General features: G+C 38.6%; 2 protein-coding genes across 4 annotated transcripts in view; both read left to right on the top strand.

The window, feature by feature from the left end:
* Nucleotides 1–14,655, top strand: part of RGS7BP (regulator of G protein signaling 7 binding protein) — a 76,215-nt gene extending 61,560 nt beyond the window's left edge. For all 3 annotated transcript variants that reach the window (XM_072992710.2, XM_020783745.3, XM_078384554.1), the window contains 3 exons: nt 8,985–9,132; nt 11,072–11,142; nt 13,626–14,655. In XM_072992710.2, coding sequence (XP_072848811.1) covers nt 8,985–9,132; nt 11,072–11,142; nt 13,626–13,723 — 317 coding nt within the window. In that variant the 3' untranslated portion in view covers nt 13,724–14,655. The remainder of the gene's footprint in view (nt 1–8,984; nt 9,133–11,071; nt 11,143–13,625) is intronic.
* Nucleotides 1–27,314, top strand: part of LOC144586390 (uncharacterized) — a 439,742-nt gene that overhangs the window by 48,005 nt on the left and 364,423 nt on the right. The window lies entirely within an intron of this gene.

Here is a 27,314-nt window from a genome sequence, read left to right as displayed (position 1 = left end):
AACTTGTGATATCTTGTTACTTCCAGTATTCCCAGGTGCAATAAGCTAATGAGAGTAAACTCTGCTAAACCCATGTGATATGACCATTCAGTCCCTGAACATCTCATTATTGCTGGGAACCACAGTGTGATGTTTCCCAGAGGCTTCGGCCATTACTTTTATCCCCCTCAGTCCTTTCACCAGGCATTACTCTATACTGCGCACTGAACTTGCATAGTATCTGGAATAGAGGCTAGGATGTTGCAACATGAACCAGAATCTAGGAGGTTGCAGAATCGCTACTGTTCATAAATTTATGGCAACCCTTTCCAGGCTTTTCTAAGTTGAGAGTACTCAGAGAAATGGTTTACCATTCTGTTTTTCTGGGGTGCCCTGTGCAGCTTGCTATAATTTCAAGCTGTAGCATCTCTTATGTAGAGCTTGGAGAAGTTATTTCTGTGGAACTATTTCTATGAAAAATCTCTCAGTCACTGTAGCTATTGGCTCAGGGGGATGTGGGAGTTTTACAGGTTTACACCTCTCGTTGCATGCTTTAGAACTCAGCTGGCCCGCTGCTCAGTCTTCTGTGAAAAATGCCACCCAGCTTACACATCTGTGCATGCTTGCTTATTCATGGATGTGTTATGGAGAGGTGAAAACACTAAGCAAAATGTTTGCTTTCACTAGTCCATATGGCACAGCCAGCCCTGTGCTGGGGGAAAAAATATATGTAGAGACAGGTGCTTAGCAAAAGCAGATTGTTCAGCTCAATGCTTTGCTGGCCTTACCTGCCTCTCGGGGATAGAACACCCTTGCTGAATCAAACCTCAGAGCCCTGGTTGCTTTTTATATCCTTTGCTTGAGTTCAATTGGCTCTTCAGGTTTAGATTCCTGCAGGGAGTTGACCTCCAAGAGAATAGCAAGACATCCTTGTCTACAGGGCAGTAAACATTTTGGAATGAAAATAGCTCCTCTGTTCAAAGGCACTAAACTGTCTTTGATCCAGAGGCACCCTTCTCTTGAAATCATGATGCTTTCCCTCCCGCATACTGATACAATGGAAGCTTCACCTTTTTGGAAATTAACTTCTACTCTGTGGGCCCTTCTGCTGAGCACTGAGATCATGCCTGAGTCAAAACAGGCAGCTCCCTGTATGTGTTCTTTATTCATGTTGGTAAGCAGTAGTGGGAAATATGGTAACATGTTTTACATCAAGAGTAAACAGTATTTTTAATGGCATTGTTATTTATAAAGCATTTATATAAAAGTGTAGAACCCTCATAATTCACGACACAGTCACTGATTGTATATTTTTTAACGGTTTTCTTTCAGTAAGCCCCCATTCCCACCCAAGGTACAAACTTAGTGTTCTTAAACAGACCTTAGAAAAGTTATGTTTTGGACTATAACTCCCAGCACTCCTCAAGTAATAGGTCAGTGGCCATGCTACATGTGAATTGGTTGAAGTTGCATAAAAGTAGCTTTTCCCAATGTTCCTATATACTCTAGAATTATAATTAGATGGGTTGTGAATCCCGTCTAGTCCAAAACTTTATTTCAATCATGAATATTGTGATGATTGTACAGAAGACTTTTACAGCTAAGGGTCTACCTTAAGCAGAACTTGGATTTAAACACCACCACCCCGCTTTTTTTTTTTTTACTAGTTTATTGTCTTCATCGCCAACCAGAGTTAGGATAAGATGGTTTTTGGACTGTAACTCCATTTGCCATGCTGGCTGGGGTATTCTGTGAGATATAGTTTAAAGGGCATTGGTCCCAAGCTTTTGTCTCCTACCGTATTCTGTAGCATTATTTTCAGGCTTACTTAGATGATATTGTACCGTACTTTTATTGTACCGTACTTTGCATTTACCTACATAAGAATACCAGGCAACAAAAAAGAGCGACATTATACAAAAGTAAGGAGCTCTTTGACGTTTTTCCCTCATAAGGGATAATCTGAATATCCCATCTCTACTAACTAACAGCATTGATTCAGTATCAGTGCTGTATCCTTTGAATGCCTGGTCCCCACAAACATCGCAGAATTTAGAAGGCTTTTTTTTATATACTTTTTTTAATGTAATCATTCACATTACTTTTTACAGTGTTAAAACTGTAAACTTACCATGTTACTTCTTATGTTGCTGTTTACTTTTTATTTAATAAACACTTCAGGACAGGTAAGAGAAATGTCATTAACCTTGGAGAAAATACTTTCAAAGTTCCTCTTAAGTGCCTACTTCAAAGCTCTCAGATATCCTACAGGCTTCATTCTGCAAATCTACATTAGTTGAAATTGACAAGCCATATCCAAAGGCAGTTCCACACAGACCATATTAATATAGCTATGGATAAAGCTGAGTTACATGTAAATGAAATAAGATTTGCTGTCTCTGTATAGGGCTGCAATAAGCTAATGAGTTTTAGCTGGTAAAAAGCGCATCTAGCTACTGATGCTGCCCACATCTCTGTAAATAGCACTGAATCCTTGGTCAGTCAAACTGCAAACTTGATCTTTCAAAGAGAGAGTGACCTTTTCTAAAAATGGTCACAAACCTCTGTCCCAGGAGGCAGACATCCCAACCCCTCTTATCACGATTAAGCTTCCATTTGGTTGCTTTCATTTGTCCTAAAACTGCCTTGAGGCACTTGTTCTGGCTTCCTACAGCCTCTCTGGGACTAGAAAGTGGAACAGAGAGAGAGAGAGATGCATGTCATTTGCACACAGCTGATGCTTTAGCCTCAACCAATAGAGGACTTTTTCTAGCATTTTCCTGTAGATGTTAACAAGCAGGGGAGTTGAAATAAACCCTTAATGAACCCCAAAAGCAGCACCCATAAGGTCAAAATACAAAAGAGAGAAAAATGTTATGGAAAATGGGTTTATAGCACTTTCAAAGCAGCCCAACAAATTTCAGCCCAAGCAATCTGTGGTCTTCTTCAGAGGCAATCATTTAGCAAAATACTGTATAACATAATATTGCTGTACGATTTTTTTCAATTATATATTATAGTTGCACACCTGTTGTTTGCCTTTTTATCTACCTCTTTGTGCTCTTTTCAAAACATAGCGATACTAGTCCGTTTCATGAGTTTATTATATTTCTTGTGTTTTGCTTTTTTTTCATATAAAAATGCACACTGATGACATGTAGCTGAGCTTTACATATATTTCAACTTTCCCCAAGTTGTGGAATACAATTCCCATCTTCCCTGGCCTTTCTGGCAGACTAATGGCACTGTAGCTAATACCTTAGGAGAATAGCACATTGGGGAATGCTGTTCTCTAGGTTACAACCTTTAAGTCCCCCCTCCTTGAGAATATTTTGAGAAGGGATTCTTTGATTCAACCACGGCTAGAAAAAAATCTGTTTTGCTCTTCGACTAAATATTTCCTCATATAATTAATCCTCCTCTGTAAGCTACCACCTCTACCTCATTATCATGATGGGGCAATTAATGTTTTATTAATTATGTAGCATATCTCTTTTTCTTATTTTTCTTTACAGAAAAAGCAGGGTGAATTTGATTTTATTCAAAAAATTGATTTTTTTAAACATTGAAATCATAATTTGATATTTATCTACCCTACAGAAAAGTACATAGAACCTGATCTGGATTGCGGCAGCTTATTGTTTCTCTTAGTATTAAAAAGAATTAATCACTCCCTACTGAATGCACCCACCTCCCCACCCCATCATGGCAGTTAATGAAAAGTGGGGGAAAGGATCTATTGGAGGGAACAGAGGCAGTAACTACTGTGTGGCGAGGTGAATTTGAAGAGGAATGGCACTGGGGAGGAGAGGATTAAACTATCTCACTTGCAGTGGCTTGGTCTGAATGAAATGCATATTCATTTCAAAGTAAAGAGAATAAAGAAAAGGAGCACCAGGTGCCATTGTTTATACAGTATGTATAACCTAGCTGGTTATTGCAGGAGTGGTTACCCATTGCAATGGTTTGGTGATCCAGGTGTTTGAAATGGGTAAAGGCCTTTTGTTCTGCCCTTGTACTGGCTCATGCCAGACCCTGCAGTTGCTGTGGTGGCTGAGACCACTCAGGGCAAGACCGAAAAAAGGGGGCGGAGAAGGGCAGGAGCTGATTTCCATGAGATCCAAACTGCTTTCAGCCCAGATTCACAGCAACTATGCTGGCACAAATTAAGCCAGGATCAGAGTACAGTGGTGCCTCACTTAGCGATTGCCTCATTTAACGATGTATTCGCTTAGTGATGAGGTTTTAGGAGCGATCTTGCACTCCGTTTAGCGATGTTTCCAATGGGGGAATTTCGCATAGCGATGTTCGGGACCTTGCTTCGCTTAGCGATGACAGTTTAGGTCCCCTTGTTTCGCTTAGCGATGTTTTTGACAGCTCCATTTTCGCTATTTTTAAAAGGTGTTAAATTGTTTAAAAAGGGTTTAGAGTGCTTGAAATTGTTAGTGCACTTAATAAACCCTTTGTTAACCAAATTTGGCTTCATTCTGACTCTTTTTGAGTTTTTGGTGATTTTTTTTCTCCCCCATTGAAATGCATTGAAAAGGTTTCAATGCATTCCAATGGGGGAACCGCGTTTCGCTTAGCGATGTTTCCTATGGCGATTTTCGCTTAAGGACGGCAGTCCGTTCCCATTGGAACGGATTATCAGGTTTTCAATGCATCTCTATGGGAAAACGCGTTTCGTTTAGCAGTGTTTTCCCATAGTGATGAATTTTTTGGAACCGATTAAAATCGTTAAGCGAGGCAGCACTGTAGTCCTAACTGGTTTTCTGAATTTCTAGACTGAGATGGATTTTGATTCACCACAGGCTCAGCTGGCTTGTTGTCCCCTTAATCAGCCCTCCTCCATCTTGGATAGTTAGAATTGTCCCCTTATGTGTATATGTGCCTATGAGCTAAAGCAGTGATGGCGAACCTATGGCACGCGTGCCACAGCTGGCACACACAGCTCTCTCTGTGGGCACACGAGCCATAAGTCGCCATAGAGAAATACTTACCCAACCTCCGATCCTGGATTTTGGCACTCCCCTCTGCTGGTGCAATAGCCCAGCAGAGGGGTACAATGGCGACCATTACTGGTCTAGCCCAATGGGGGATTGGAGGACTGGTAAGTATTTCTTTCTTAATACTGCCCATAGGGAAAGGGAAGAAAAGCATTTAACCATTGCAGTGCAGGAGCAGTTATTTTTTTCTAAACTAAACCTTCGGGTTTTAATTGCAATATTGGCACTTCGAAATAAATAAGTTGATTTTGTGTTGCAGTTTGGGCACTCAGGCTCAAAAAGGTTCACCATCACTGAACTAAAGGATAACCGTGCAACGTCTAGTGAAGTAGGGTGTAATCCACAAATCACGTAATAAAGTTTGTTAGCATTTAATACATTGTAACTCATCATCATCATAGTAATAGTAATTCATTAGATATACGTACCAGACTCATATCATGATACAATCATGTTCAGGATATATTAATTAAATAGGAATTTGTGATATAAACATCAGAACAGAAATGACCTGAGAAATTTACTCAAGATGCTGGATATAATATGCAACAAAAATGTTGAGAATGCACACTGTACAGTGCTATGTATTCTCGATTCTACTATAGCATGGAATTGAGGATTTTAAAAGAGGCCATCAAAAAGAAGAGAGAACCATCTAAAAAGTGGCTTTGTTGCAGGATGTTAAGAAGTTTGAATCTTCTTTGTAAACCGTAAAGAAATATTAATATAAATGAATGAGAACCAAGAAATCTTAAAATACATATAGCACAGAAGAATGGGATATTTCAGTCATGTAATGAAAAATAAAAAATACAGCTTGTTACAGCTGAACATTCTAATTAGAAGAAATAAAAGAAATGCAGGAAGGAGAATTCTTGGTTGAAGAAACTTGGGAACTGGTTTGGATGAAAACATCATTATTTTTTAATGCTCCTGCATCAGAGTCAACAAGGCAATGCTGATGCCCAGTCTTTGGCAGGAAAGAAAAGGGAGGAGGGGAAGGGAGAAAAAGAAGAAATCCAGTTCAGAAATGGCATTTCATCTTGAAAGTACCTCAGCTATGATTCTGTGCCAGAGGTATCTCCAGTTCCCACATACACACACAAATATACCCTTAGTGATTATCATTCAGAGTTTAAAATGCTTTGAGCCAGGTTTCCTTCTGACTACCTTAACCTATCCACATTAAATCCTCTTCGCAGGTGATGCTCTGAAGATGCTTTCACTACCATTCCCAGAACCCTTTGCATGTGCAGGCTGTGACTGGTGTGAGTTGCAGTCTAAAACATCTGAAAGGGCACCAATTTAGAAAGGGCTACTTTAACACACCATCATCGATCTTGGGGGGCGGGAGAGAGTTGGCCAAATACACAAGCTGAAGACCATCTCTATCTGTGCTTAAAAACAAACCAGTATCCTTCAGCCTAGCAATCAGAAGGGCGATGAAGTCATCCTGGGTACTTCTAGATAGCTCATCTTAAGCTATAGTCTGTGTTGAATAGGGCATCAGCAAAGCGTTGGCTCTCTATACATAGATGACACTTCAGAGCCACTTCGTGACTCTTTGTCTGAGGCTGGGCTGCAGCACTGGGGAATGTGGAGCAACTGCCTGGAGGCAATCAAGCGCTTCTCAAGTGAAAATTGCTGACAGACAGCTGAACAGCACAATTTGTTGCTTTGTGTTCATTGTGAGTGTGCAACTGGCGCTCCTGCTGTCTGAAATAATTCATTGTTTTACAACTGTGCACTCAGCTGTCTCTTCAGTTTAAATAAATGTGCAATATTAATTCTACTAGGAGGGGTCTTGAGCAAAGGAACTCTCCAAAATACCCATTTAAGTTCTCAGTTTTCCTTCTTTTCTTTTTCTCCTTGTGAAGTTAGAGGAAGTAGCCTATCACGTTTCCATTTTAGCCCTTTTACACTGGCTGTTGGTATGCCTATATGAGTATTAGAAAACATGCCTCTTGTGTTAGAAAAGTTCTTTCCAAAGCAAGGCATTTTGCTTAAACAATCCCGTAAAAGTCAATATGGTGCATGTTTGAAGAAATACCATCAAAAAGGGACTTTAAAAGAAAAGAGAGATAGTTGCCCATTGGGGGGAAATGGTGTGCATGCATCATTGTGAACCTCTGCTACAGTGCTTCTCTGATAGCAATTCAAAATGATTTAAATATAGTACACCAAGGACACTCCAGAATAAAATTCTACACTGCATCTAAGTACAGGCCAAGCACAGTACTGTAACATGATAACCTGAAGACCACGTACTGTACTTGTTTTGCATTTTCTGTGCTGCATAATCAGTCTTCGCTAGTTTTAATTGCCCATTTTATATTTTAGATAAACAAGAAGTCTTCTAATACTAAAATGCTTTCCTTTTTGCATATTACAGCAAAACAACCATACAAGGAATAAATCGGATATGGTTTTGTAATTTCTTTTCAAAATGTACTGAAACAAACACTATAGGAGAGTGACATGGATGCTTTTGAGAAGAGGATATATCTAAGTTTGGACTTCAAGAGGTGGCTTTTAAGTACAATAAAACTGAATATTGAGGAGGAAGACTGGCATCTTTAAAACCTGACCTGTTACTCTTTTTGTGAGGAAAGCTTGGGGCAGGCCTTATGCTGCTCTTGAATGGAACTGTGATGAAGTGGAAAAGGTCGGAATTGTCCTGGCAGGATAAGATTGCAGAGGAATGTCATTGAAATGATTGCTAGAAAATGCAAATGTAAGAGTCTGGTAACTTACAGTTCAACTAGGCAGCATTTGTATAAAGTCTTTTTATTAATCACATGGTGGAAAGCTGTCTTTAGAGAAACTAATCTGTTGGGGGAAATGTTGAAATAATTGGCCCTTCCTTTGTGCTAGGTGCGGCTTAAAGCACGTGGCTGCAGCCCCTTTTCTGCCAGAGCCCATCAGAAGATGAAAGAACTCACCAAAAAACTCTGGATATTGGGGGGGGGGGGGAGAGAGAGAGAGAGAGCGCCTCTTTCATTATGTTGTCTATCAAAAGTCCCATCCCTAGATAAAGCATAATTGTAGGAGGCAACGGCTGTTACTGAGAAGCTGTTTCACTTCGGTTTTCAGTCATTTTGTAAACTGTTTGGAGACATTTAAAGCAGGGCACAAATACAATAAACAAAATGAAAGAATTCATATAGTCATACAAGAAAAAGCAAAAACAGAACATAAGAGACTACACAAATTATGCAAACTAAAATCAAAATCAAATCTGACCTGGGGGGGGGGAAACAGTCCCCAAATTTCAAGAGCGGTGGCGGTGGTAGTTAGGGGTAATTAAAAAAACAAAAATCAATGTTTAGTAACACTACTGCTAAATTGACACTGAGACCACCACAGAGATGTAAATGAACAACAGATATGAACAGTAAACAAAGTTAGATTTGGAAAAGATTAGAAGAAAAATGATTGATGCTTGAGTATCCATAGAATAAAGGAAATACAACCTGCAGTGAAGAGCAAATTGCCACCAAACTTATTATTGTAAGAACATTCCTGGTGCTAACAGCACCATCTTCACTATATCTTCCCTGGAGCACTGTGATTGGAGTATGCAGGTGAGATTTTTGCCCCTGATTGCAAGTTAGAGCTGCCAATAAGCAGCCCCCTTATCTACCACCACCACCCCATTGTGTTTTCCTTTTTTGCCAAGTCACTCTTGAGTCAATTCAGGCCTTGCACATGTCATGAGGTTTAATTCTCACTTGAACTGGTCACACAATCTTCATTTCTCATAGAAGAGAATGTACCGTATACAATGTACTGGCAAACATATTTTTTGTACCAGCCCCATTTTTCAATGTATGTCATAGTGCACAATTTTGTTTATTTACTTCATTCATTTAGTTCAGCAACAGAGTACACTGAAGTGAAGACAGGATATCCGGAATTGCAGGTGACAGCAGGAAAGATGTAGGTATAAATGTGTTCATAATCAGATGTTCTTATGTTTTGTTCTTGCATGTTTCAAAGGGATAGAGACTTGTGCAGCACCCAAAATTATAGACAGTAAAACAGAGGAAAGTTCAGAAGTTCCTATTTTAGAAGACACATCATCTTCACCAATAGATATCCAACAACATTTATGGCAGGTTTCCACGGACATTGAAAACACAGAGAGGTATGTACCTTTGTAGTATTCATAATGTGAGCTAGTTAAACCTGGTTATTCCATTTTAGTCATGATACTGCATACGATAGTAGTAACTTCTTTCTTTTCATCCCCTCTCAACGAGGAAAGTGCACATGCCCGAGCACACACAGATGCGCACATGTATGCACGCAAGTGCACAGATATACACATACTGGGTACATAAATTCATTCCTTCACTTCCCATTCCATAAATAGACAACTGTTGCTGACCATGTAAGGCCATTCGCCTGTATGTAACTCTCAATGCTTAACTAGGGGAGGGGAAGGGAAGATAGTAAAAAATGTGCATGCTAAGAGTTAATGGCCTGAGATATTCAGTGGAGTCTAGGGATCCAGAATCATCACTTGCATTCATATCCATTTGTAACACAGGATAGAGGCCAATGTTGGGTTCTGCTGAGGGAACAGAATCTGATGAAAGCAGAAAAGGAGTCTGTTACTGAAATAGTTCTCCCTTTCTGCCTCAGTTCTCTGTGCACCCCCAGAATCTGCTCCAGAGGAATGCAAAACCCTCCGGGCCAGTTTTCAGGCATTTCTAGGTACTCCAGGGAGAATGGGAAAGGATGCTTTCAGAACACCTGCACCACATTTGGTTTATGCCCTAATTCTAGATATGGTAAAAATTTATTGACACCTAAGCGATACCAACACTTGACAGTGTTGGAGCACAGTGACGTTATGACACTTGACAAACTGGTTATGTGTGTATATATAACTTATATATATGTACATGTCCATGCCAGCCAAATTTGTATCAGTTCTGCTTCACAAAATCCTGGAACTCCAGGAATACGTATGCCAGCCTATAAATTATCAAATTTAACCCTTTTAATCTTTTTGACATTTCATACATTATATCACAACAAACCCAAAGAGTACAAGTCAAGAAGGAAATTAATCCAAGCCCACTGCAGATCAGAGTATTTGCTAGGAATTCCCGAGTGTTACTGAGCCTGCTCACACAGAGAAAGCTATCTAAAAATCATATTTTGTGAAAATACGTTATTTCAGTATTTGATAAATTGTACCATCGTGCTATATGTTATGTACATTTTAACTTAAATGTAATTTATTAATTATTAATAAAATATTCAAGACAGATTGCAGTAAAATAAAAATGCATGACCATTTGAATCCGAAGAGTAATCTAAAAGCAGCATTAGAAATCATTAGAGCTAGAAGTACATGACCATTCTTTGGAATAATGCTACCGTTGTTAGTTATCCAGCAGGAGCGGGAAACATATGGTCTTCCAGGTATCATAGGATCTACTTCCCATAAGCTCTAGCGACCATCCCATCACCTTGGTGGAGCTTGAATTTCAACAATATGCTCATGGCCACTGATTCTCTACTTTCCCAAATGATGATTGATTCAAGTAGACATCCTTTGGGAAGCTGTTGCAAATTGTGAGAGCCACAGTTGAAAAGGCTCTGTTTTGGATACCCATAATAGACAACTGGTAATAGATACAAAAATCAGAGGAGCAAAAAGATTGGTTATGTAAATTGCTTTCACTTAACCCCTGCTTTGCTTTCTGTAGCATCTGCTGCAAAGTGGATGCTGAAGAGCATCTCCAAAAGAATGCAGAAGAACTTGCAGATGTCTGCTGAATATAAATAGATGACACGTATTATTAATCTTGGCAGTTCACAGTTCCTGTTGCTTGAATTGTTATTGCTTGATCACGTCAAGAAAAATGTAATGATACTAAAATTCCAAGTCTTAAATTATTAGAACTACATCATCTGTCTATTAAACATAATGTTCTGGATTTCTTTTTAAAAAGTAAACCCTTTTGTCTTTGCATAGGACTTCTCTTATAGTCCCAAACAACAGAATAGATTTTTACCTGTGTTTAAGTAATATTTGTTCTCTTTGATCACTCTCTGCTTCATTCCTATAGGGACATGAGAGAAATGAAAAACCTTTTAAGCAAACTCAGGGAGACTATGCCTTTGCCACTGAAAAATCAAGGTAGGTTGTTCTCTTTGTGTGTACTAATGAGATGTTTAAGTGTTGAGTTCTAATTTCTTTCAACAAAGGTAAATTAATTCCTTGTAAATCATTAGAGTAAAACGGCTTCACTGTCTCCCGTTCTTGCATCTTGTTCCTCTTTGTCAAAACTCGCTCTGCATTGAAATGAATGAGTTGTCCAGGAAATTTCATATTTAAATTCCCTCTAAACTTTTACTTTGTTTATGCAAAGAAATACTATGTGAAGTAGTACTTTGTTTTTCTATTATGAATCTCCCACCGTTCACTTTTATTGTATGACTCTGTGTTGTAGCAATCATTATGGTATACAGTCCTGTGACATCTTAAAAGGTACCAGATTTATTATAGTATGAACTTTTGTGGAATGTAGTTCACTTTATTAGAAGCATAAGAGTCACCAGGAATTTTGAATATACATATAGTACACATGGTTGGGGTGGCATGGTCGATAATGAGGTCAAAGGGAGATCAACTAAGCCTTGGACAGAGTGTCTCATGATATTCTGATTAGCAAATTAACTAGGTGTGGACTAGGGAGAACAACTATCAGGTGGATACACAGTTGTTTGCAGAATCATACTCAGAAAGTACTTAACAATGTCTTCTTCTTAAACTGGGAGGAGATAAGTTGAGTACCATAAGCCTCAGTTCTGAGCCCACTGCTGTTCAACATTTTTATTAATTACTTGGATGAGGGGGTGCAGGGGATGCTTATCAAATTTGTGGATTACACAAAATTTGGTGGAATAGCTTGAAGACAGAAATAAAATTCAATCATCATCTTCTTAGAACTGCAGAGCTGGAGGGGATCCTATGGATCATTGAGTCCAGTCTCTGTGAAGGAGGCACAGTGGGGAAAACTCCCAACCTCTGGATCCACAGCCAGATGCCTAAAGCACTGAGCTATCCAGCAGGCTGCATTAACAGAAGTATAGCCTTCAAATCCTGAGAAGTAGCAGCTCCTCTCTCTTTGGCACCGATTAGGCCTCATCTGGAGTACTGTGTGCAAAAAAGACCTCAATAGGCTTGAACTCTGGGCTGAAAACAACAAAAGGAAATTTAAGAAGAATAAGTGCAAAGTTCTCTGCATAGTTACAAGATGGGAGATATTTGACTTAGTAATGCTATAAGCAAGGAGGATCTTGGAATTGTTGTAGATCACAAGCTAAATATGAGCGAACAATGCAATGTGGCTGCAAGAAAAGGCAAAGGCTGTTTTAGACTGCATTAACAGCTATATCCAAATCCTATGAAGAATATCTTTTTTATTGTATTTTAATTGTTGTAAGCCGCCCAGAGACCTTTGGGTAGTGTGGGCGGCATATAAGTTAAATAAATAAATAAATAAGAACCCTTTTGGCAATTCTTTGCAACACCTTGCCTTACATTCTGCAATGTGATTGCTAATAGGTAAGTGAACTGACACATACAGGCTGAAATCCCGCAATCTAACTGACAGCATTTAAGGCTGATGACATCATAAGCCACGGCATTTTTTTAAATTAAAAATTTCCTGTTACCTCTCCTGGAGATCTTGAGGTTCCCTTGTTCTTTGCCATGAAGTCAGAACTGACTTAAAGTGACCCTTTAAGGAGTGGTTTACCAGTTCCACCCTCCTGTGAGATTCCACAAGAGAGCGGAGACCCAGGTCTCTTGAGTCCTGGTCCATCACTCTACCCACTACACCGCACTGGATATCTGAGGCTCCCATGGGATCTCTTTAATCATGTGGAACCCGCTGGAAGCCTCAGGCTGGAAGAAGGAAATTACTAATTTCCAAAAATCGCCACTGCCAGGATGACCTCACTGGTGGCAATGATTTTCAGAATTAGAGCCCTATCCCATGGTTTCCAGTGGCTTCCCCATGATGAAAGGGGTCCCAAGGAAGCCTTGGGAACTTCAGGGGAAGGAATTCGAAATCTCAGTTTCCAAAATACCGTCACAGCTGTTGGTTTCATTAGCCTTATACAGTGTAAATTATGCTACTGGATTTCAGCCATAGTGTAATTAAATTCCCTTTAAGTTGATGCCTTTGCTGTGTTTTGTTATGTGCTGTCAAGTTGCTTTGGATTTATAGCAACCCTAAAAGGGTTTTCAAGGTACATGGGAAGTTGAAGGTATGGAAACTAATGGGGAGGCAGGAAGCACGGTTGCTGCTCCCTGCCCCCATCCCCATTAATTTCCATGGCCAAATGGGGATTTGAACTCAGTTCTCCTGATTCCTAGTTGAGCACACTCTCCGCTACACCACACTGGATCTAGTATTTTTATTAGACCGATCAAAAAAGAAAGAAAAAAGGTCACAACAGCTCTCAGGGCTATCATACCCCACTGTTGCCAGGTCAGGCAAAGTGTTGCAGAAGATGATGTGCAGAATATATGCTCGATTGCAGCTCTGCCCAGTTCTAACCATTCTGTATGTTCTTGTTTTTTCTTTGTTTGTTGTTGGTTTTAAATTCCAGATGATAGCAGCCTCCTCAACTTGACTCCAACTCCTTATCCACTAGTGCGGAGACGGAAGCGACGATTCTTTGGACTGTGCTGTCTTGTCTCAAGCTAGATGACCCAGGACAGAAGTACACACAAATGACCACAGCCAATACAATTTGACCTTTATCGGGATAAACCTAAATGCTCTAAGTGATAACATATGTTTTCTACACACCCTAATTATACTTCTTCCCTCCTTTTCAAGAGTTTTACAATTTGTTGCTGACAAGAACCAAATCTGGAATCTAATTTAACATTATTAAAAATATTTTTAACCTTTTTTTAATGGCATACAGCATGTCTGTGTTAAACCATTCTGTGATTAGATGCAAATATGAAATAAAACATGCAGAGTTTTTTAATTTTGTGTACAAACCACAACCAATTGTGTACAGTACAATAGTATGACTGTAGCTCTTGCTAGTATGATGTTAAAACTATTTGAACATAATCTATTAAGCAATCTTAATCCATAGAAAACTATTTAGAACAGCAAATCTGTGCTTAAGTTCTAAAATGCTAAAAAAATAAACCAAGCCAATATTGTAAGAGAATATGCACAAACTCTCCTATTGCTTTTTGTGCTCTCGTTCATATTTAGTCTTCCACTCTATATCTCAACTTATACAAATCTTCATAAATACAATATCTTTATTTCTAATACACAAGCAACATAACATCAATATGTTGTTCCTGTAAATATAATAGTTATATCTACATATTGTACAATGCCTAGAAATAGCTAATTTACTTTTTAACACCCTCCCCCCAAATGTATCTATTTCAATTTGGGAAGAAAGGATTTCAAGTTTTAAAAATGGTGTAGGAAACTATAAAATCCACAGATGTACAATGGATTATCCCACTTGTTTCCATTAAAGGTTGGAGCATGGTGTCTGAACATCAACTTAGTGTTATCGCTTTTAGGGCATGCCAGAAGTAGCTCTAACTGTAGAATATTAAACATTTTACATTGTTAATAAATATTTTTTAGTTAAACAACATGTCTCTGTAGTAATAACTGTATTGCTAAATATGATATATGGTTTCCTCAAAACCCCGTTTGTACAGCTACTCTATCATAGAACCACTACATGAACATTCTTGGCCCAGGTTCTGTTTTGCTTCCCTGCCAACAGTGCAAACCACTGAAAGGATGAAAGGGAAGTTTCAAGTAAAGAAGTACCATAGAACCCCTTATCTGTGGGATCAGTATGTGCTGATTCGCTCATCCACAGTCTGAAAATATTAAAAATATTAAAGAAAAATCCTAGAAAAATATATTTCTAAAGATGAAGTTACCAGAACTCATCACTAGAGGGACTGAGAGACCATGCTATATATAGTGCTCACTATTAAAATAGTGTCCACTATAATCTGTGTTTTTCAGCATTCTATGGGGGGCTTGGAACCTATCCAGCATGGGTACGGGGGGGTCCTACTGTAATGAAAGTTGGAGTGCCGCTTCCTCCTTCACACCCTGTATATGTAACAGATGCACACACACTACTTTGTTCTTTCATGGCAGCAAATGTGAGCCTTGCAGAGGGAGGGAGCTGAAAATGGAGAACAGCTTGGATACTGCAAATTGCAATCTTTGGATTTGCATCTGTTCCTCTGACATCAACACTTCCAAATGGTTTTTTTTTTTTTTTTTTTTTTTTTTTTTGGCCAGATGTCAAGGTCAGGCTCAAAAAAAGAGTACTGGAGTGTGTGTATTGTATTCTTTTCTTTATGCATTACATCTTTTACAGAACCAGTTTTATCACTCTGAAAAAGCAGACTAATGCACCATGTTTTAGTTTGTGGCCAGGAGCAGGGATGGAAAACTCTGGCCTTTTCCCCCAAGCGCTAAGAGAGAGAGAGAGAGCAACTGATTTGAGCCATAGGAGGGATGTTATCGCCACACTCAGCCAATGGTTTGAGGCTGAAGCTGCTTCACTCATCTTCTGCCTTCCCTGAATATGTAATGGTCTGAGGTAACTCCCACAGCCAAGGATTCCTGTTGGAAAGGTAGGATAAGCTTTTTGTGCTTTGCCTTGCACACAATTTAAAAAAGCATTCTCCCTACAGGCACTCCATTCCTATGCGGATTGTGCCAAAGGGAAAGAAAATGTTGTACACTAACAGCCAATAACAGCCATAACCCTTTGTTCAAAAGCATGAACTCTCATGTGTTCACCTCACAGGGAAGAGGTGTAGAGAGATGTGGCCTCTGAACCCATCTTCCTGGGCAGATTCCAAGTGTCCACCACCACATGTTGCATATATGTAGTTTTTTCCTACAGTCTACTGAGATTCTCCCATCCCTCATCCATATTAGTGAGATTTTCTGGCGTGCCATGAAAACAATAACCCACTTTCCCTTTTGTGGTTATTCATTCTCTCCCCACCCCCATTACTCTGCGCAGGAAACTGCCAATTCTATGCAACTTAATGCCCTTTCTGCTGAATTCTACATAGGAAGGATGCCATTCTGTACAGGGCCTAAACCATCCTATTCAGCTTTGTGTTTCTTGGCCCCTTTCCAGGTGAATCCTATCTGGAAAACTTGCCAGACTTGTAATAATTCTGTGCAGGTTGGTGGTTTTGAGGTTTGTTTGTTTGTTTGTTTGTTTATAAAACTTAGCCAAAAAATCCTCTGAGATCTCCTGCAGCACCTCACAATTTCACTGAGAAGAAAGGAGCTTTTTTTCCCCCATTCAGTTTCACCACAAAAGTGAGAGGATGTAAGAACCCCACTCCTACTCTGGAGAAAGAGAGTAAACTTTTCTCCAAAATGCAACTACTCTCCTCTTGACTAACAGCTGCAATTTTGAAATTTTTTAAAGAAATCACAAAAATGTCTTGTAGATTCTTCTATATGTTGGCTGAATTATTTCAGAGTTCTCGAGAAAGGACATTATTCAGAAGGTTGATGAGAACAAAAAGTTCCTGCAAATATCCAAGTACTTCTGAATGTATAGTGGATAAATTTAAAATAATTGTAAAATGGTTGCTTATGACTATTATCTCAATGACATAAAAAAGAAATATGTACTTTGCAAAAGTGTTGAACATCTTTTTCTCTCTTTACCAACTTAAAAACATTTAATGACACTCTAAAAGGCCAAATTCCTCTTGCATAACCTAGGTCAGGGGTGGGCAATTAATTTCTATAGGGGGCCACATTAAAAATCTGAACTGTGTTTGGGGGCCGAACCAACTTTACTTAAAAATAAAATGAAACAGGGATGTTATGATTTTATTTTAAACTTGTTAATCTTCACAAATGCTAAAGAAGTTTTTTGCGGTATGTTAAAGATAAGCAACTGATCAACTTTAGACAAAAAGCTATAAATGGTTTTGTTGTTCAACTTGTTCAGTGAGAGAAATCCAGTCTGTCTTGGGCTTGAACAAGTGCTTGAACACCAGACTGGAGCGACGACTGGTGGGCCAGACAGGAGCAGCTTGCGGGCCATATCTGGCCCTCGGGCCGCACTTTGCCCAGGTCTGATCTAAGTGTTTGGGGGGATGATGTCATCTGCAGTGGCCCAATCCAGAATCCAAGTGGATAATTTTCCATTAGCAGGTCCTGCTTAGAAGCTATGAACCCTCATTGCTTTATACCCAGCCACTGGGACTTGTTCGCAGTTAATTATTAGGGTCACTTCTTGAATTCCAGGTCACACAACTGCCAGTGGTGTCATTTCCCCGGCACGGGCACAAGTTATGCAAGATTAGTTTGACCTACAAATGCAATTTGTGGTAACCAGTTGCAGACCATATACAATTGCAAACTGCACCAACTGCCTTACATGGAAATCCACAATACAGCTCCGTCCCAAATGGCCTTAACCTGATCTTGGGGCTGGTACATGTGCTGCTTTTCTCATAAGGGCATGGCAATTGTGCAAGAACTGTACACATGTGTTTAACCTTACAAAGAGGCTATCTTTTACTGGCCCATCTAGATCAATTGTCACACTGACCAACGGTGGCAACAGTCTTTCTCGGGGGGGGGGCAGGAACTGAACACAGGGCTTCTGCATATAGAGAATATACTTTACCACTGAGTTATGCCCCCTCCAGCTCACATGGGCTACACTTGTGAGCACTTTGTCCAATGCACTTTCAGGTTTGTAAGCTGGTCACGTAGTCATTCCATGAATTGTTATAGCCTGTGGGTACTTGAGCTACTAAAATATGGATGTAAAAATAAAAGACTAACATGACTGCCTTTGGGTTATCTTTTCTTCCAGAAGATGTCTATTGTCATACCCTCTTTTCATGGCGGTCAAAGAGAAAGGAAAGCAGTTATATTACAGACTTCTTGTCATTTACCTTTTGCTAGAGATTGGGGGGGGGGATTGCTACCCTTAATGTAGGAAATGCAAGTACTAGGCCATTTCTAATATACGGCTATCCAGAAAGCTTTATCTATTAATTTCTCTCTTTTTTCCAATTGGTTTATATTAGAATAGGACTCCATAGCCAAAATCCTCCAGTTACACTAGAAAACGTTATGCAAAAAGCCAGCCTACTATGTTCCGTTTCATGTTTGTGTCTGAGAACACCAAAAACATCATTAATCAAAAATGCTGTGGGCTCTTGATACTTTTTTTAAAGTACTATCAAATCCCTTTATTTATTTATTTTTAGAAATAAAGAGGTTTATCTGTTGGATTCATATAAAAAAGGAGGTTTGAAATTCATCTGAAGGCATTATGATTCTAATGTAACATTTAACATACCTTTTCATAATTTAACTGTTTATTGAATTAAAACAATTACAATTGTAACAATTTGACACAATACTACTAAAGAGTCATGTGTTAGTTCTAGTGCAGATGTTAGCTGTGCTCTGCCCTTCCTTCCACTTCCCTTTTTGTCACATTATATAAGAACTCTGCCACATTATATGTGACAAAAGAGGAAGTGGAAGGAAGAAGCAATGCAAAGCTAATCAGTACAGAGAATATGTCAGTACACTACTGTATTTTACAGAGTGCTGCATTTGGTCATTGGCTGAAATCCTGGGCTGTTAGGTGATTATTTCATAAATTTCTGATTGATATCCACTTGTGTTCTGGTGCCTTTAGAAGCTTGAGTATTATCTCATGCAGTTTTGCATGTGGGTGGAGGTGGGGGGGGGGCTACCAGTGGCAGTCCTGTCAGATCCTTGAGAGAATACCTGATTCCCCCAGATGTCTTACTTAGAGAGATTTATAGATCTCCTGGGCAAAGATCAAAAGTCTATGTTTCATCAGAGCTGACAAATACCCCAGTAAAGGGTTAATCCCAGAATGAAACCAGACAATCATAGACAAGCATTTCCAAATTCATCTGGGTATCTAAGTTAAGTATACGGTGCATTATTTCTTTGTTACAATAATTTCAGGCAACTCAAATTGCTCAATTCCTACAAGCTTTTATTTCTCTACAATATTTTTATAGTCTGTAACATAAAATCACTTTAGAGTAGAGATGGGCATGAACCACTGGTTCAGCCATTCCTGACTATTCATTTCTTAGTCAAACAGTTGTTTGGCTCTTCAAAGCCCCACCTCCTCCAGTGGGCACCCACTCAGAGGTAGCACCTGAAGGCACCAGGACAGGGAAGCCCATCTCTAGTTCAGAGTTTTTATAACATCCACATCTTACCATTGTAAGAAAAACTGTAGGCACAAATGTTACAATCCAAAGTCTTACAGTTAGGTAAAACTGTAAACATTCAAATACAAAACTTCTATTGTAGGTAGAATTGAATTCAGGTAGAATAAAATAGCTTAAAGGCAGAAAATACATCTCTATAACATTTCTTGGAAAAGCAAAAACATATGTTTTGAAAGCTGTAAAAGCTTTCTCACAAATAAGTGAAGAAATAGCAAATTTCTCCAAATGAAAAAGTAAAAAACAAAATGCATTGAGCTTCTAAGCATATTTTTAAGACACACAAAATCAATACAAAATATTACTACCCAACTTAGCCAGATTTCAAGTTGTGTAAAGTCCATTGTTGATTTTCTAGTGCTGCATAGATATCCCAGCTGCTGCTTTAACATTTGCCTGGAATCATTTTCATTCTCATGCTCTTTTTTCCTCCTTGACTTAAGTTGCCCTATACCTGTGTTTGATTTATTCCTCATATTTAGTATGTTCTGTGTTCTCACTAAAACCCAAACAATTTCCCCCTCTTATATTGCTTGCAGTGCCAACAGCTATGGGGTTTATCCACTGTTTGGGTTGATAAATATATTAGCCATCAAGTCTTCCAGGTTTCAAGGTCTCTATTTGAATGTTGCTATTATAACATTTATTTTACTTATTTAAATATTTTTATCCTGCCTTTCTCTTTAAAAAGAACCCAAGGTGGCTTACACCATTAAAAGACAATGTTTAAAGCTAAAAACTAAGTATACAAATACTAAATAGGATCAAACAAATGCCACACTAAAGAAACACTAAACAAAAGCAACACCAAAAACACATTCAGAGCAATAAAGCACAATGATCCATTTAAAAAACCCACTCAGGCAGCCAGTTGCAAAGCAAATCTTGTTTGAAGAGAAAGGTTTTTATAATATAAATCCTACGTATGCTTTTATAATACAATATTATTCTCAGCTCTCAAATGTTTACTGTACTAGATTCTTATTTCAAATTGAAAAGTAAAACAGGTGGTTGCCAAGAAATGATATGATTTCAGTGACCTTGCTCTGCCAGAGCTGGTCCATTGTTTTGCAACACTTACAGTAAGCAATTTTTTCACACCCCAAGTTTTAAAATATTTCTACTTTAATACAATTTTAAGATAATTTTCTGCACACTGCATACTGTTTCAAATACTTTCTAACAGACAAGGTATCAAAGTATGACAGTCCTAAATGTGGAAGAAAAACTATGGAAAAAGCAAGCAAAAACCTTACAAGATTAAGACTGATTGCAAGTGTTCTGTTCTTCACTTTGCTTCACTAAGCTACTCCATACAATTCTCCATTCTGGGAGTTCCAGCTGGCAGACTCACAGCTAAATTATGCTCAGCTGGAGAAAGGCTAAAATGGCCTAGCTCTTGTCTATCTTACTGATAGAAAGTTCTCGACTGCTGAAGCACACAGCTACTGATCATGTATGCATGTTAAGGAATTTGCAATGTGACTCCACATCAAGGGATATACTTCAGGACATAGCATGAATTAAACACGAATATACCCAGCCAGAGAAACTCATGCTTCAGAGCATTGTGCAGATATTTTTTTTATTTTTTTATTTTTATTTATTTTATTTATATCCTGCCTATCTGGTCGGTTAAGACCACTCTTAAGGTTCTCCCATCCACATGGTCGGTTGCTCACTGTGCTGTAAGAAGATCATAGACATCTTTAGTCATTCACAAGGCATGTTTGCAAAGGATTGGGGCTAGTCCTCTCTCTTCCATATCTCCCCCATCATCACTGTCATCCATTAGTATCAGCTGACTCTTTTAGGACCAAGTAAATAATGTGCTTAACCAGGGAATGATCAACAGCTGTAGGCAGGATGCTCAAGGTTAAAATAAGTTTAGAATAGATCTGGAAATTTGCTTCTTGGTTGCATCTCCAAGCATATATGGGATATGCTCATCTAAGTACTCATCTATATTGCTTATTATTATTAACGACATTGCTGAAGAGGCTTGGTGACATAAATATATCCAGGAAATTAAATAATATTATGTATCACAGTAGAATATATACTACTTTAATATTTTGTTTTTAATCATTGAAACACGTTTACTGCAGAAAGGACAAGAGAGATCCATGCATTAAAAGTGAAGAAAAGGAAGCTAAAACAATTCAGTGTTTATTTGCAATACATAAATAAATGTCAAGACTTCTTTCTATACTATTAGTACATTTAAGATGAGCAGAAGCAAATATATCCAGGGACAAGTTTGGAAAAGGAAGTCCCATATTCAGGGGTTTAATGTGAGTCAGAGATAAAATCAAGAACACATTTGCCTATTTGTTCCGTTTTGGCAGGGGTCAGGCTCAATGACTCGAGATCCCATCCATCTCCACAGTTCTATGTAAAGCATTTTACAACACTCAGTCCTAAAATGGCTTTTAAAACACCACATGAAAATCAATAATAAAGCAGTGTCCCCTCAGCCTTACAATACAAAAGACACAACAAGAAGAAAGAAGGCCTGTGAAAGTTAACACAAATACGGGCAGTAACTGAATTATTACCAGTGACTTGGCATGTATTTGGTAACCATCCAATAACTGAAACAAGTTCTCATATATGGTGCTACCTCATTTTTCGTAGGCCACACAGAAATGCCTCAGGCTATCATTGGTCTCCCCACTGACAGTAAGGCTGCAATGGCAGTGACTCAAGTAACCACCACCACTTCTGGAACAGATGGACTGATACCCTCAGAACAGATCCTATGAAAGAGTAGAGGAATAAAATTACTCTTTTTCATATTTAACTCAGAAAATGCTCTGTGCATCTTAAGGTGATGAATAAAAATCAAAGTATCCTACTGAAAGACTGCTGAGCGGAAAGTCCACATGTGGTAGCAACATGGCATTGCGCTGCTAAGACAAGCATTGGCAGTGTTCAAATGGAGAGTAGATTTTCTTCTGGGGATCCAATGACAATCAATCTAACTTCTTTTAGTTCTGTACAGAAGGTGGCAATGGTAAATCACTTCTGAATATTTCTTATCTTGAAAATCCTATAAGGAGACAGTCCAAAGATAAAATACAATACAATGTGATAGGGAAGTCCAGAAGAAAATGGTGGGCTTCTGTCTGATTTTCCATTTCCATTTCTATAACATATGTGAATCCATCCCTGTTTTTATTACCATCATTCCTCTGATGATCTCAGGTTTCCTCCTTGTTTTGTTTCCACCATATGCCTATGAGGCTGGGTATGTATGGCTGAAGAATTCTCAGTGACCTTCATAGCTAAATAGTAATTAGGTAGTGTGATAAATTTGTACTAGCTGAGCATCAGCTTGGCTAAAGCCACCCAGTTTCTTCAAGTGATGAAATCTGGGCATAGCTCTTTGGGCTCATAGTGTACAGTGTAATCTACTAAAAGCCACAAAGGTTAAGTAACAATGAATCCCCTCTCATGAAACAATTTCTTACTCTCACCCACCTTTTCTTCTTTTAAACTCAGACCATTAATCTTTCATAGTCAGTAGGAAATACACAGGCAGTTATAATAGTGCATCTAATGGCTTTGCACACACTGTGAAGAGAAAAGATGTATTTTGGAGCTAGTGTATGTCAAAAAATTGAACAGAAGTTCATATATTAATTTTAAACAACAAAATCAACTATTTTGGAGAAGTTGAAATTGGATCTGCTATCTAAGCAATCACATTTTCAGCACAGTGATACCCTTCTTTGACAACAAATATAGCATACCATTCCCCTTCATGGATTGCTGCCTTGTTGTGGTGAAGGGGCTTGAGTAATTCAGATAAGCTATGGGCTACGCTGTGCAGGGACGCCCAAGATGGACAAGTCATAGTGGAGAGTTCTGACTAAACGCAATCCACCTGGAGCAGGCATTGGCAAGCCACTCGAGTATCTTTGCCAAGAAAACCCCATGAACAGAAACAAAAGGCTAAAAGATGTGACACTGGAAGATGGGCCCCTCAGGTTGGAAGGCATCTGACATGCTACTGAGGAAAAACATTTAAAAAACAGCAAACATGAGGCTGTTTAAACCATCGTTAAGCGAAACAGGGGACCCAAAATGTAATCGCTATGTGAAGCATGGTCCCAACCATCGCTAAGCGAAAATCGCCCATAGGGACCATCGCTAAACAAAGTGCAAAAACGCTCCGAAAAAGTTGTCGCTAAGTGATTTTGTCGCTAAACGGAGCACCCGTTAAGCGAGGCGCCACTGTACATACAAAATATCACCCAGCAATTTTAACATCTTTATTTGCAAGTTCTTAAATTGTTAGAGAATGTGGATTACTTTCTGCCATCCTCTCTTTCTGACTCATTGACTAGGATCTATATTGTGACAAGGCCGTTTTGTTGCATGTTTTGTTTATCTCTTACATGTATCAGATGAGAACGGAGTCCTCTGAACTGTCTCCATTAAAGTTCTTCACTTTCCATTCTTCACATCCTCATCTGTCAGGACTACATAAATGGATGTATTTATAAGCTGCAATCCTGTGAACACCCACCTAGGAGAAATTCCTACTGATCACAGGGTGACTTACATCTGGTTAAACATATATATGGTCATGCTGCTCAGGATTTAAGTAAGGCTGCAAGATGACATTAATTCTGTTGGAATATATAGTTGTACAACCCAACATGTACGTATGTGTGTAAGAATGTGTGGAGAAAAACTGGAATGCTTTATTTGCATGGTGGAGCATTCTAACCAGTCAGATTCTATATTGCATTAACCTATGGATTTTGCATGGATTTGCTGCCAGATGGATAAAAACAAGTGGCAATTACATTATTTAGTTAGTCTTGTGATAGCCTGGAAGCTGCGTGTTAGATATGTCTGTTAAAAGTAGTCTGCTTGTCTGTTACTATGCTTGATAATAATAAGTTATTTATTTATTTATTTGATTTATACCCCGCCTATCTGGGCTACCAGTCCACTCTAGGCGGCTAGAGTATATATATATGTACCAAGCCAAATGTTTCAAGTACTGTTAGTTTATTCTGAAAGCAAAAAAAAGTGTGCTGAAAACACTAGATTTTGTAATCAGATTTCTCAATTGGTTTACCACTATTTTGCCCATTGATGTAAAATCTCCTTACATCAATATTCAAATGAATGGTTGGCCCCTTACACCCTTTCCCCTCTTCTTCTTGCCTTGTCACTGCTACTACCGTCCATTTCTCAGCCATGCCAGCAGCAGCATCTTTCCCCTTGTTCTTTTCATCTTGCTGCTTCTGGTGGGCTTTTTTGTTTGTTTGTTTTTTGGACTCGTGCCAGATCCCTGAATGGTGAAACCCTAACCAAAAGAATTGGAAAAAGCCTGGCACTTTCCAGTTTACCTAAAGGGCAGATACCCAAATGACCTGAAAATACCTGGAAAACCATCTGGAAAAGCCCTAGGTGAATGAAACCCAGAAGTTTTCCCTGTGCACATTCCTGCTCCTGGCTGTTGTGCAGTCCCTTGAGGGGGAATGAAAATCAAAACTGAAAGGCGGCTCTTCCTTCTGCAAAACTTTTGTTCACTGAATTTTAAATATCTTGCCCATTTCCTTCAATATCTATAAAAACACAGGTTTAAGAAGATTTTGATGTTTACCCTCAATAGGTTCCAAGGACAACCCTAGTCTCAGCAGAAACAACTCTGGGTAATACAATTCTAAATTGGTTTCCTTAACAATTCCAACTAGACTCAAAGGGACTTATTTTCGGGAGGGAGTACCTAGACTTAGTTTTATGAGATGCAATTATCAAACTGGGTTGCCCAAAAAAAACGCCAAGCTGTTCCATATTGGCTGTAAAACCGTTCTGAAGTGCTGAAGAGTTTTATTTCAAAGTTTTCATTTGATTGACAAGCAAGGGAGTATCAAGCTGGTAAAGTGGGTTTGTAGAGAGTGAATTCACAGCTCAATAGTCCATAAATGTTCTTACATGTGCACTTAATAAGAATGAACACTGCTGGAAACTTCCTCTCGTTTGGCACTCATCTCTGCTCTTTCACATCAACTTAAAGAGCCATCACTGCAATTCCTTTTCAATGTTTTGACAACTAAATTATTCTTAGGCTGCACCTTGGATGAATGTTTAAAATACTTAGTTTTATGTGTGGTTGCGGACATAATAAAGGTAAGTTCTTGTAAGGCCTACTGATTTGTATTGCAGAGAGTGGGATACATACTGAATGCTCCCCTACCTTTGACTTGATCATGGACTACATGACACCTATGCAACATGTGGCCTCCAGATATGATGATGATGTTGATGTTGATGTTGATGATGATGATGATGGTCATCGTTGTCGTTAACTCAACCTATATGCCACCCACACTATCCAAAGGTCTCTGGGCAGCTTACAACAATTTAAATATAAGATATAAAGATAAAACAATTAAAATACAATAAAAAATACAGTTGCACAGAGTTTCCCGTAGTTGTGTCAATTTCATGTTGGTTGCTTCGCTGGACAGTGTCTGCGAAGCAACCAACATGAAATTGACACAACTATGGGAAGCAATGGAAGATAGGAGGGCCTGGCGTGCGCTGGTCCATGGGGTCACGAAGAATCGGACACGACTAAACGACTAAACGAACGAAACGAAAAATACAGTACTCTAAAAATTGCTATCAGGACCCACAGTTGATATTATTTCAATTAAAAATCTTCTGGAACAGGAAGGTTTTGACCTGGAGCCGAAACGTCATCAAAGTCAGTGCCAAACGAATCTTACTTGGGATAAGTTTGGATGCAAACTACATAATCCCTTTCCATTTCATATGTTTGCTAGGATGGATGGGAATTGTAATGACTCAGTATTTATAAGGCCACAAACATCTGTAGGCTTACCCATGTCATAAATATTTCTACAACCAATTCACAGCTACAGATGGTTTATTTTAAATTGTTACATACCTAAACCCTTTCAAAGATTTTGCAGTGTTTGTGATCTCCTTGAAATCTAATTTCCTGGAAAAAATAGCCTGTAAAGGTATCTAAACACACTCTATTAAGGCCTTGCCATTATTTTGTCACTTTGTAATGAAGTTGCTTGGACATGGAATTAAAATTGGTATGTTACCTGGCAAAACACTATAATGTCCCCACATTCTATTACCAGAAATCCATAGATGAGTAGTAATGAATAACTATCCCTCCAGTTGCAGCCTTAATGTTTAAAATCTGCAACACTGATAAATGGTGAAAGCCTTTGTTTACTTATTTAGTGACTTATTTAGTGGTTGACCACTGGAGACCAACTTTAAACATAAGAAAGGAAATAGCAAAAATTACTGAAACAAATGATTGTGCAAAATTTAAAAAAAATCCTGTTTGCAATAATAAATAGATCTAGCCTGAGTTATATACTGTATCAACAATGCAATTTTGATGGGGTCTTTGCCTATTTTAAAGATGTAGCGTTGTAGTATCACAGTAGGGCTGGACTTCATAACTGAGTAACAGAAAATAGCTGTTAGCTACAAGAACTTGGCAGAATCTGTTGTTACTCTCTATTTCTTCTGTATTCTATATTGCTCTGTCTCTGCATGACTCCTTCTTGAGTGTGTGTCAGCTCTGAAGGCTGTATTCTGTGCCAACACAGCATGCGGTCTTAGACTAAGCTAAATCAGAATAGGAAAAAACTATTCTGTTCCTCATTTTTTTCTGACTTTGAATTTATTGAGTGGAAACATCAATTAGTTTAATAATAATAATAATAATAATAATAATAATAATAATAATAATAATAATAATAATAATAATAATAATAATAATAATAATAATAATAATAATAATAATAATAATAATAATAATAATAGAACTGCAGAGTTGGAAGGGACCCTTTGAATCATCAAGTCCAGCCTCATCAAGGAGGCCCAGTGGGGAACTCAACTCTCAACCTGACCTCTTGACTCCTCAGTCACTGAGCTATCCAGCTCACCAATCTTGATTGTTAACTATACTGTATAGTAGCTGTTCTTGTCTT

The sequence above is a fragment of the Pogona vitticeps genome, chromosome 2 (genome assembly GCF_051106095.1).
Source record: "Pogona vitticeps strain Pit_001003342236 chromosome 2, PviZW2.1, whole genome shotgun sequence".
NCBI lineage: Eukaryota > Metazoa > Chordata > Lepidosauria > Squamata > Agamidae > Pogona > Pogona vitticeps.
Note: the sequence above shows the minus strand (reverse complement) of the source record. Positions and strands in the feature narration are given on the sequence as shown.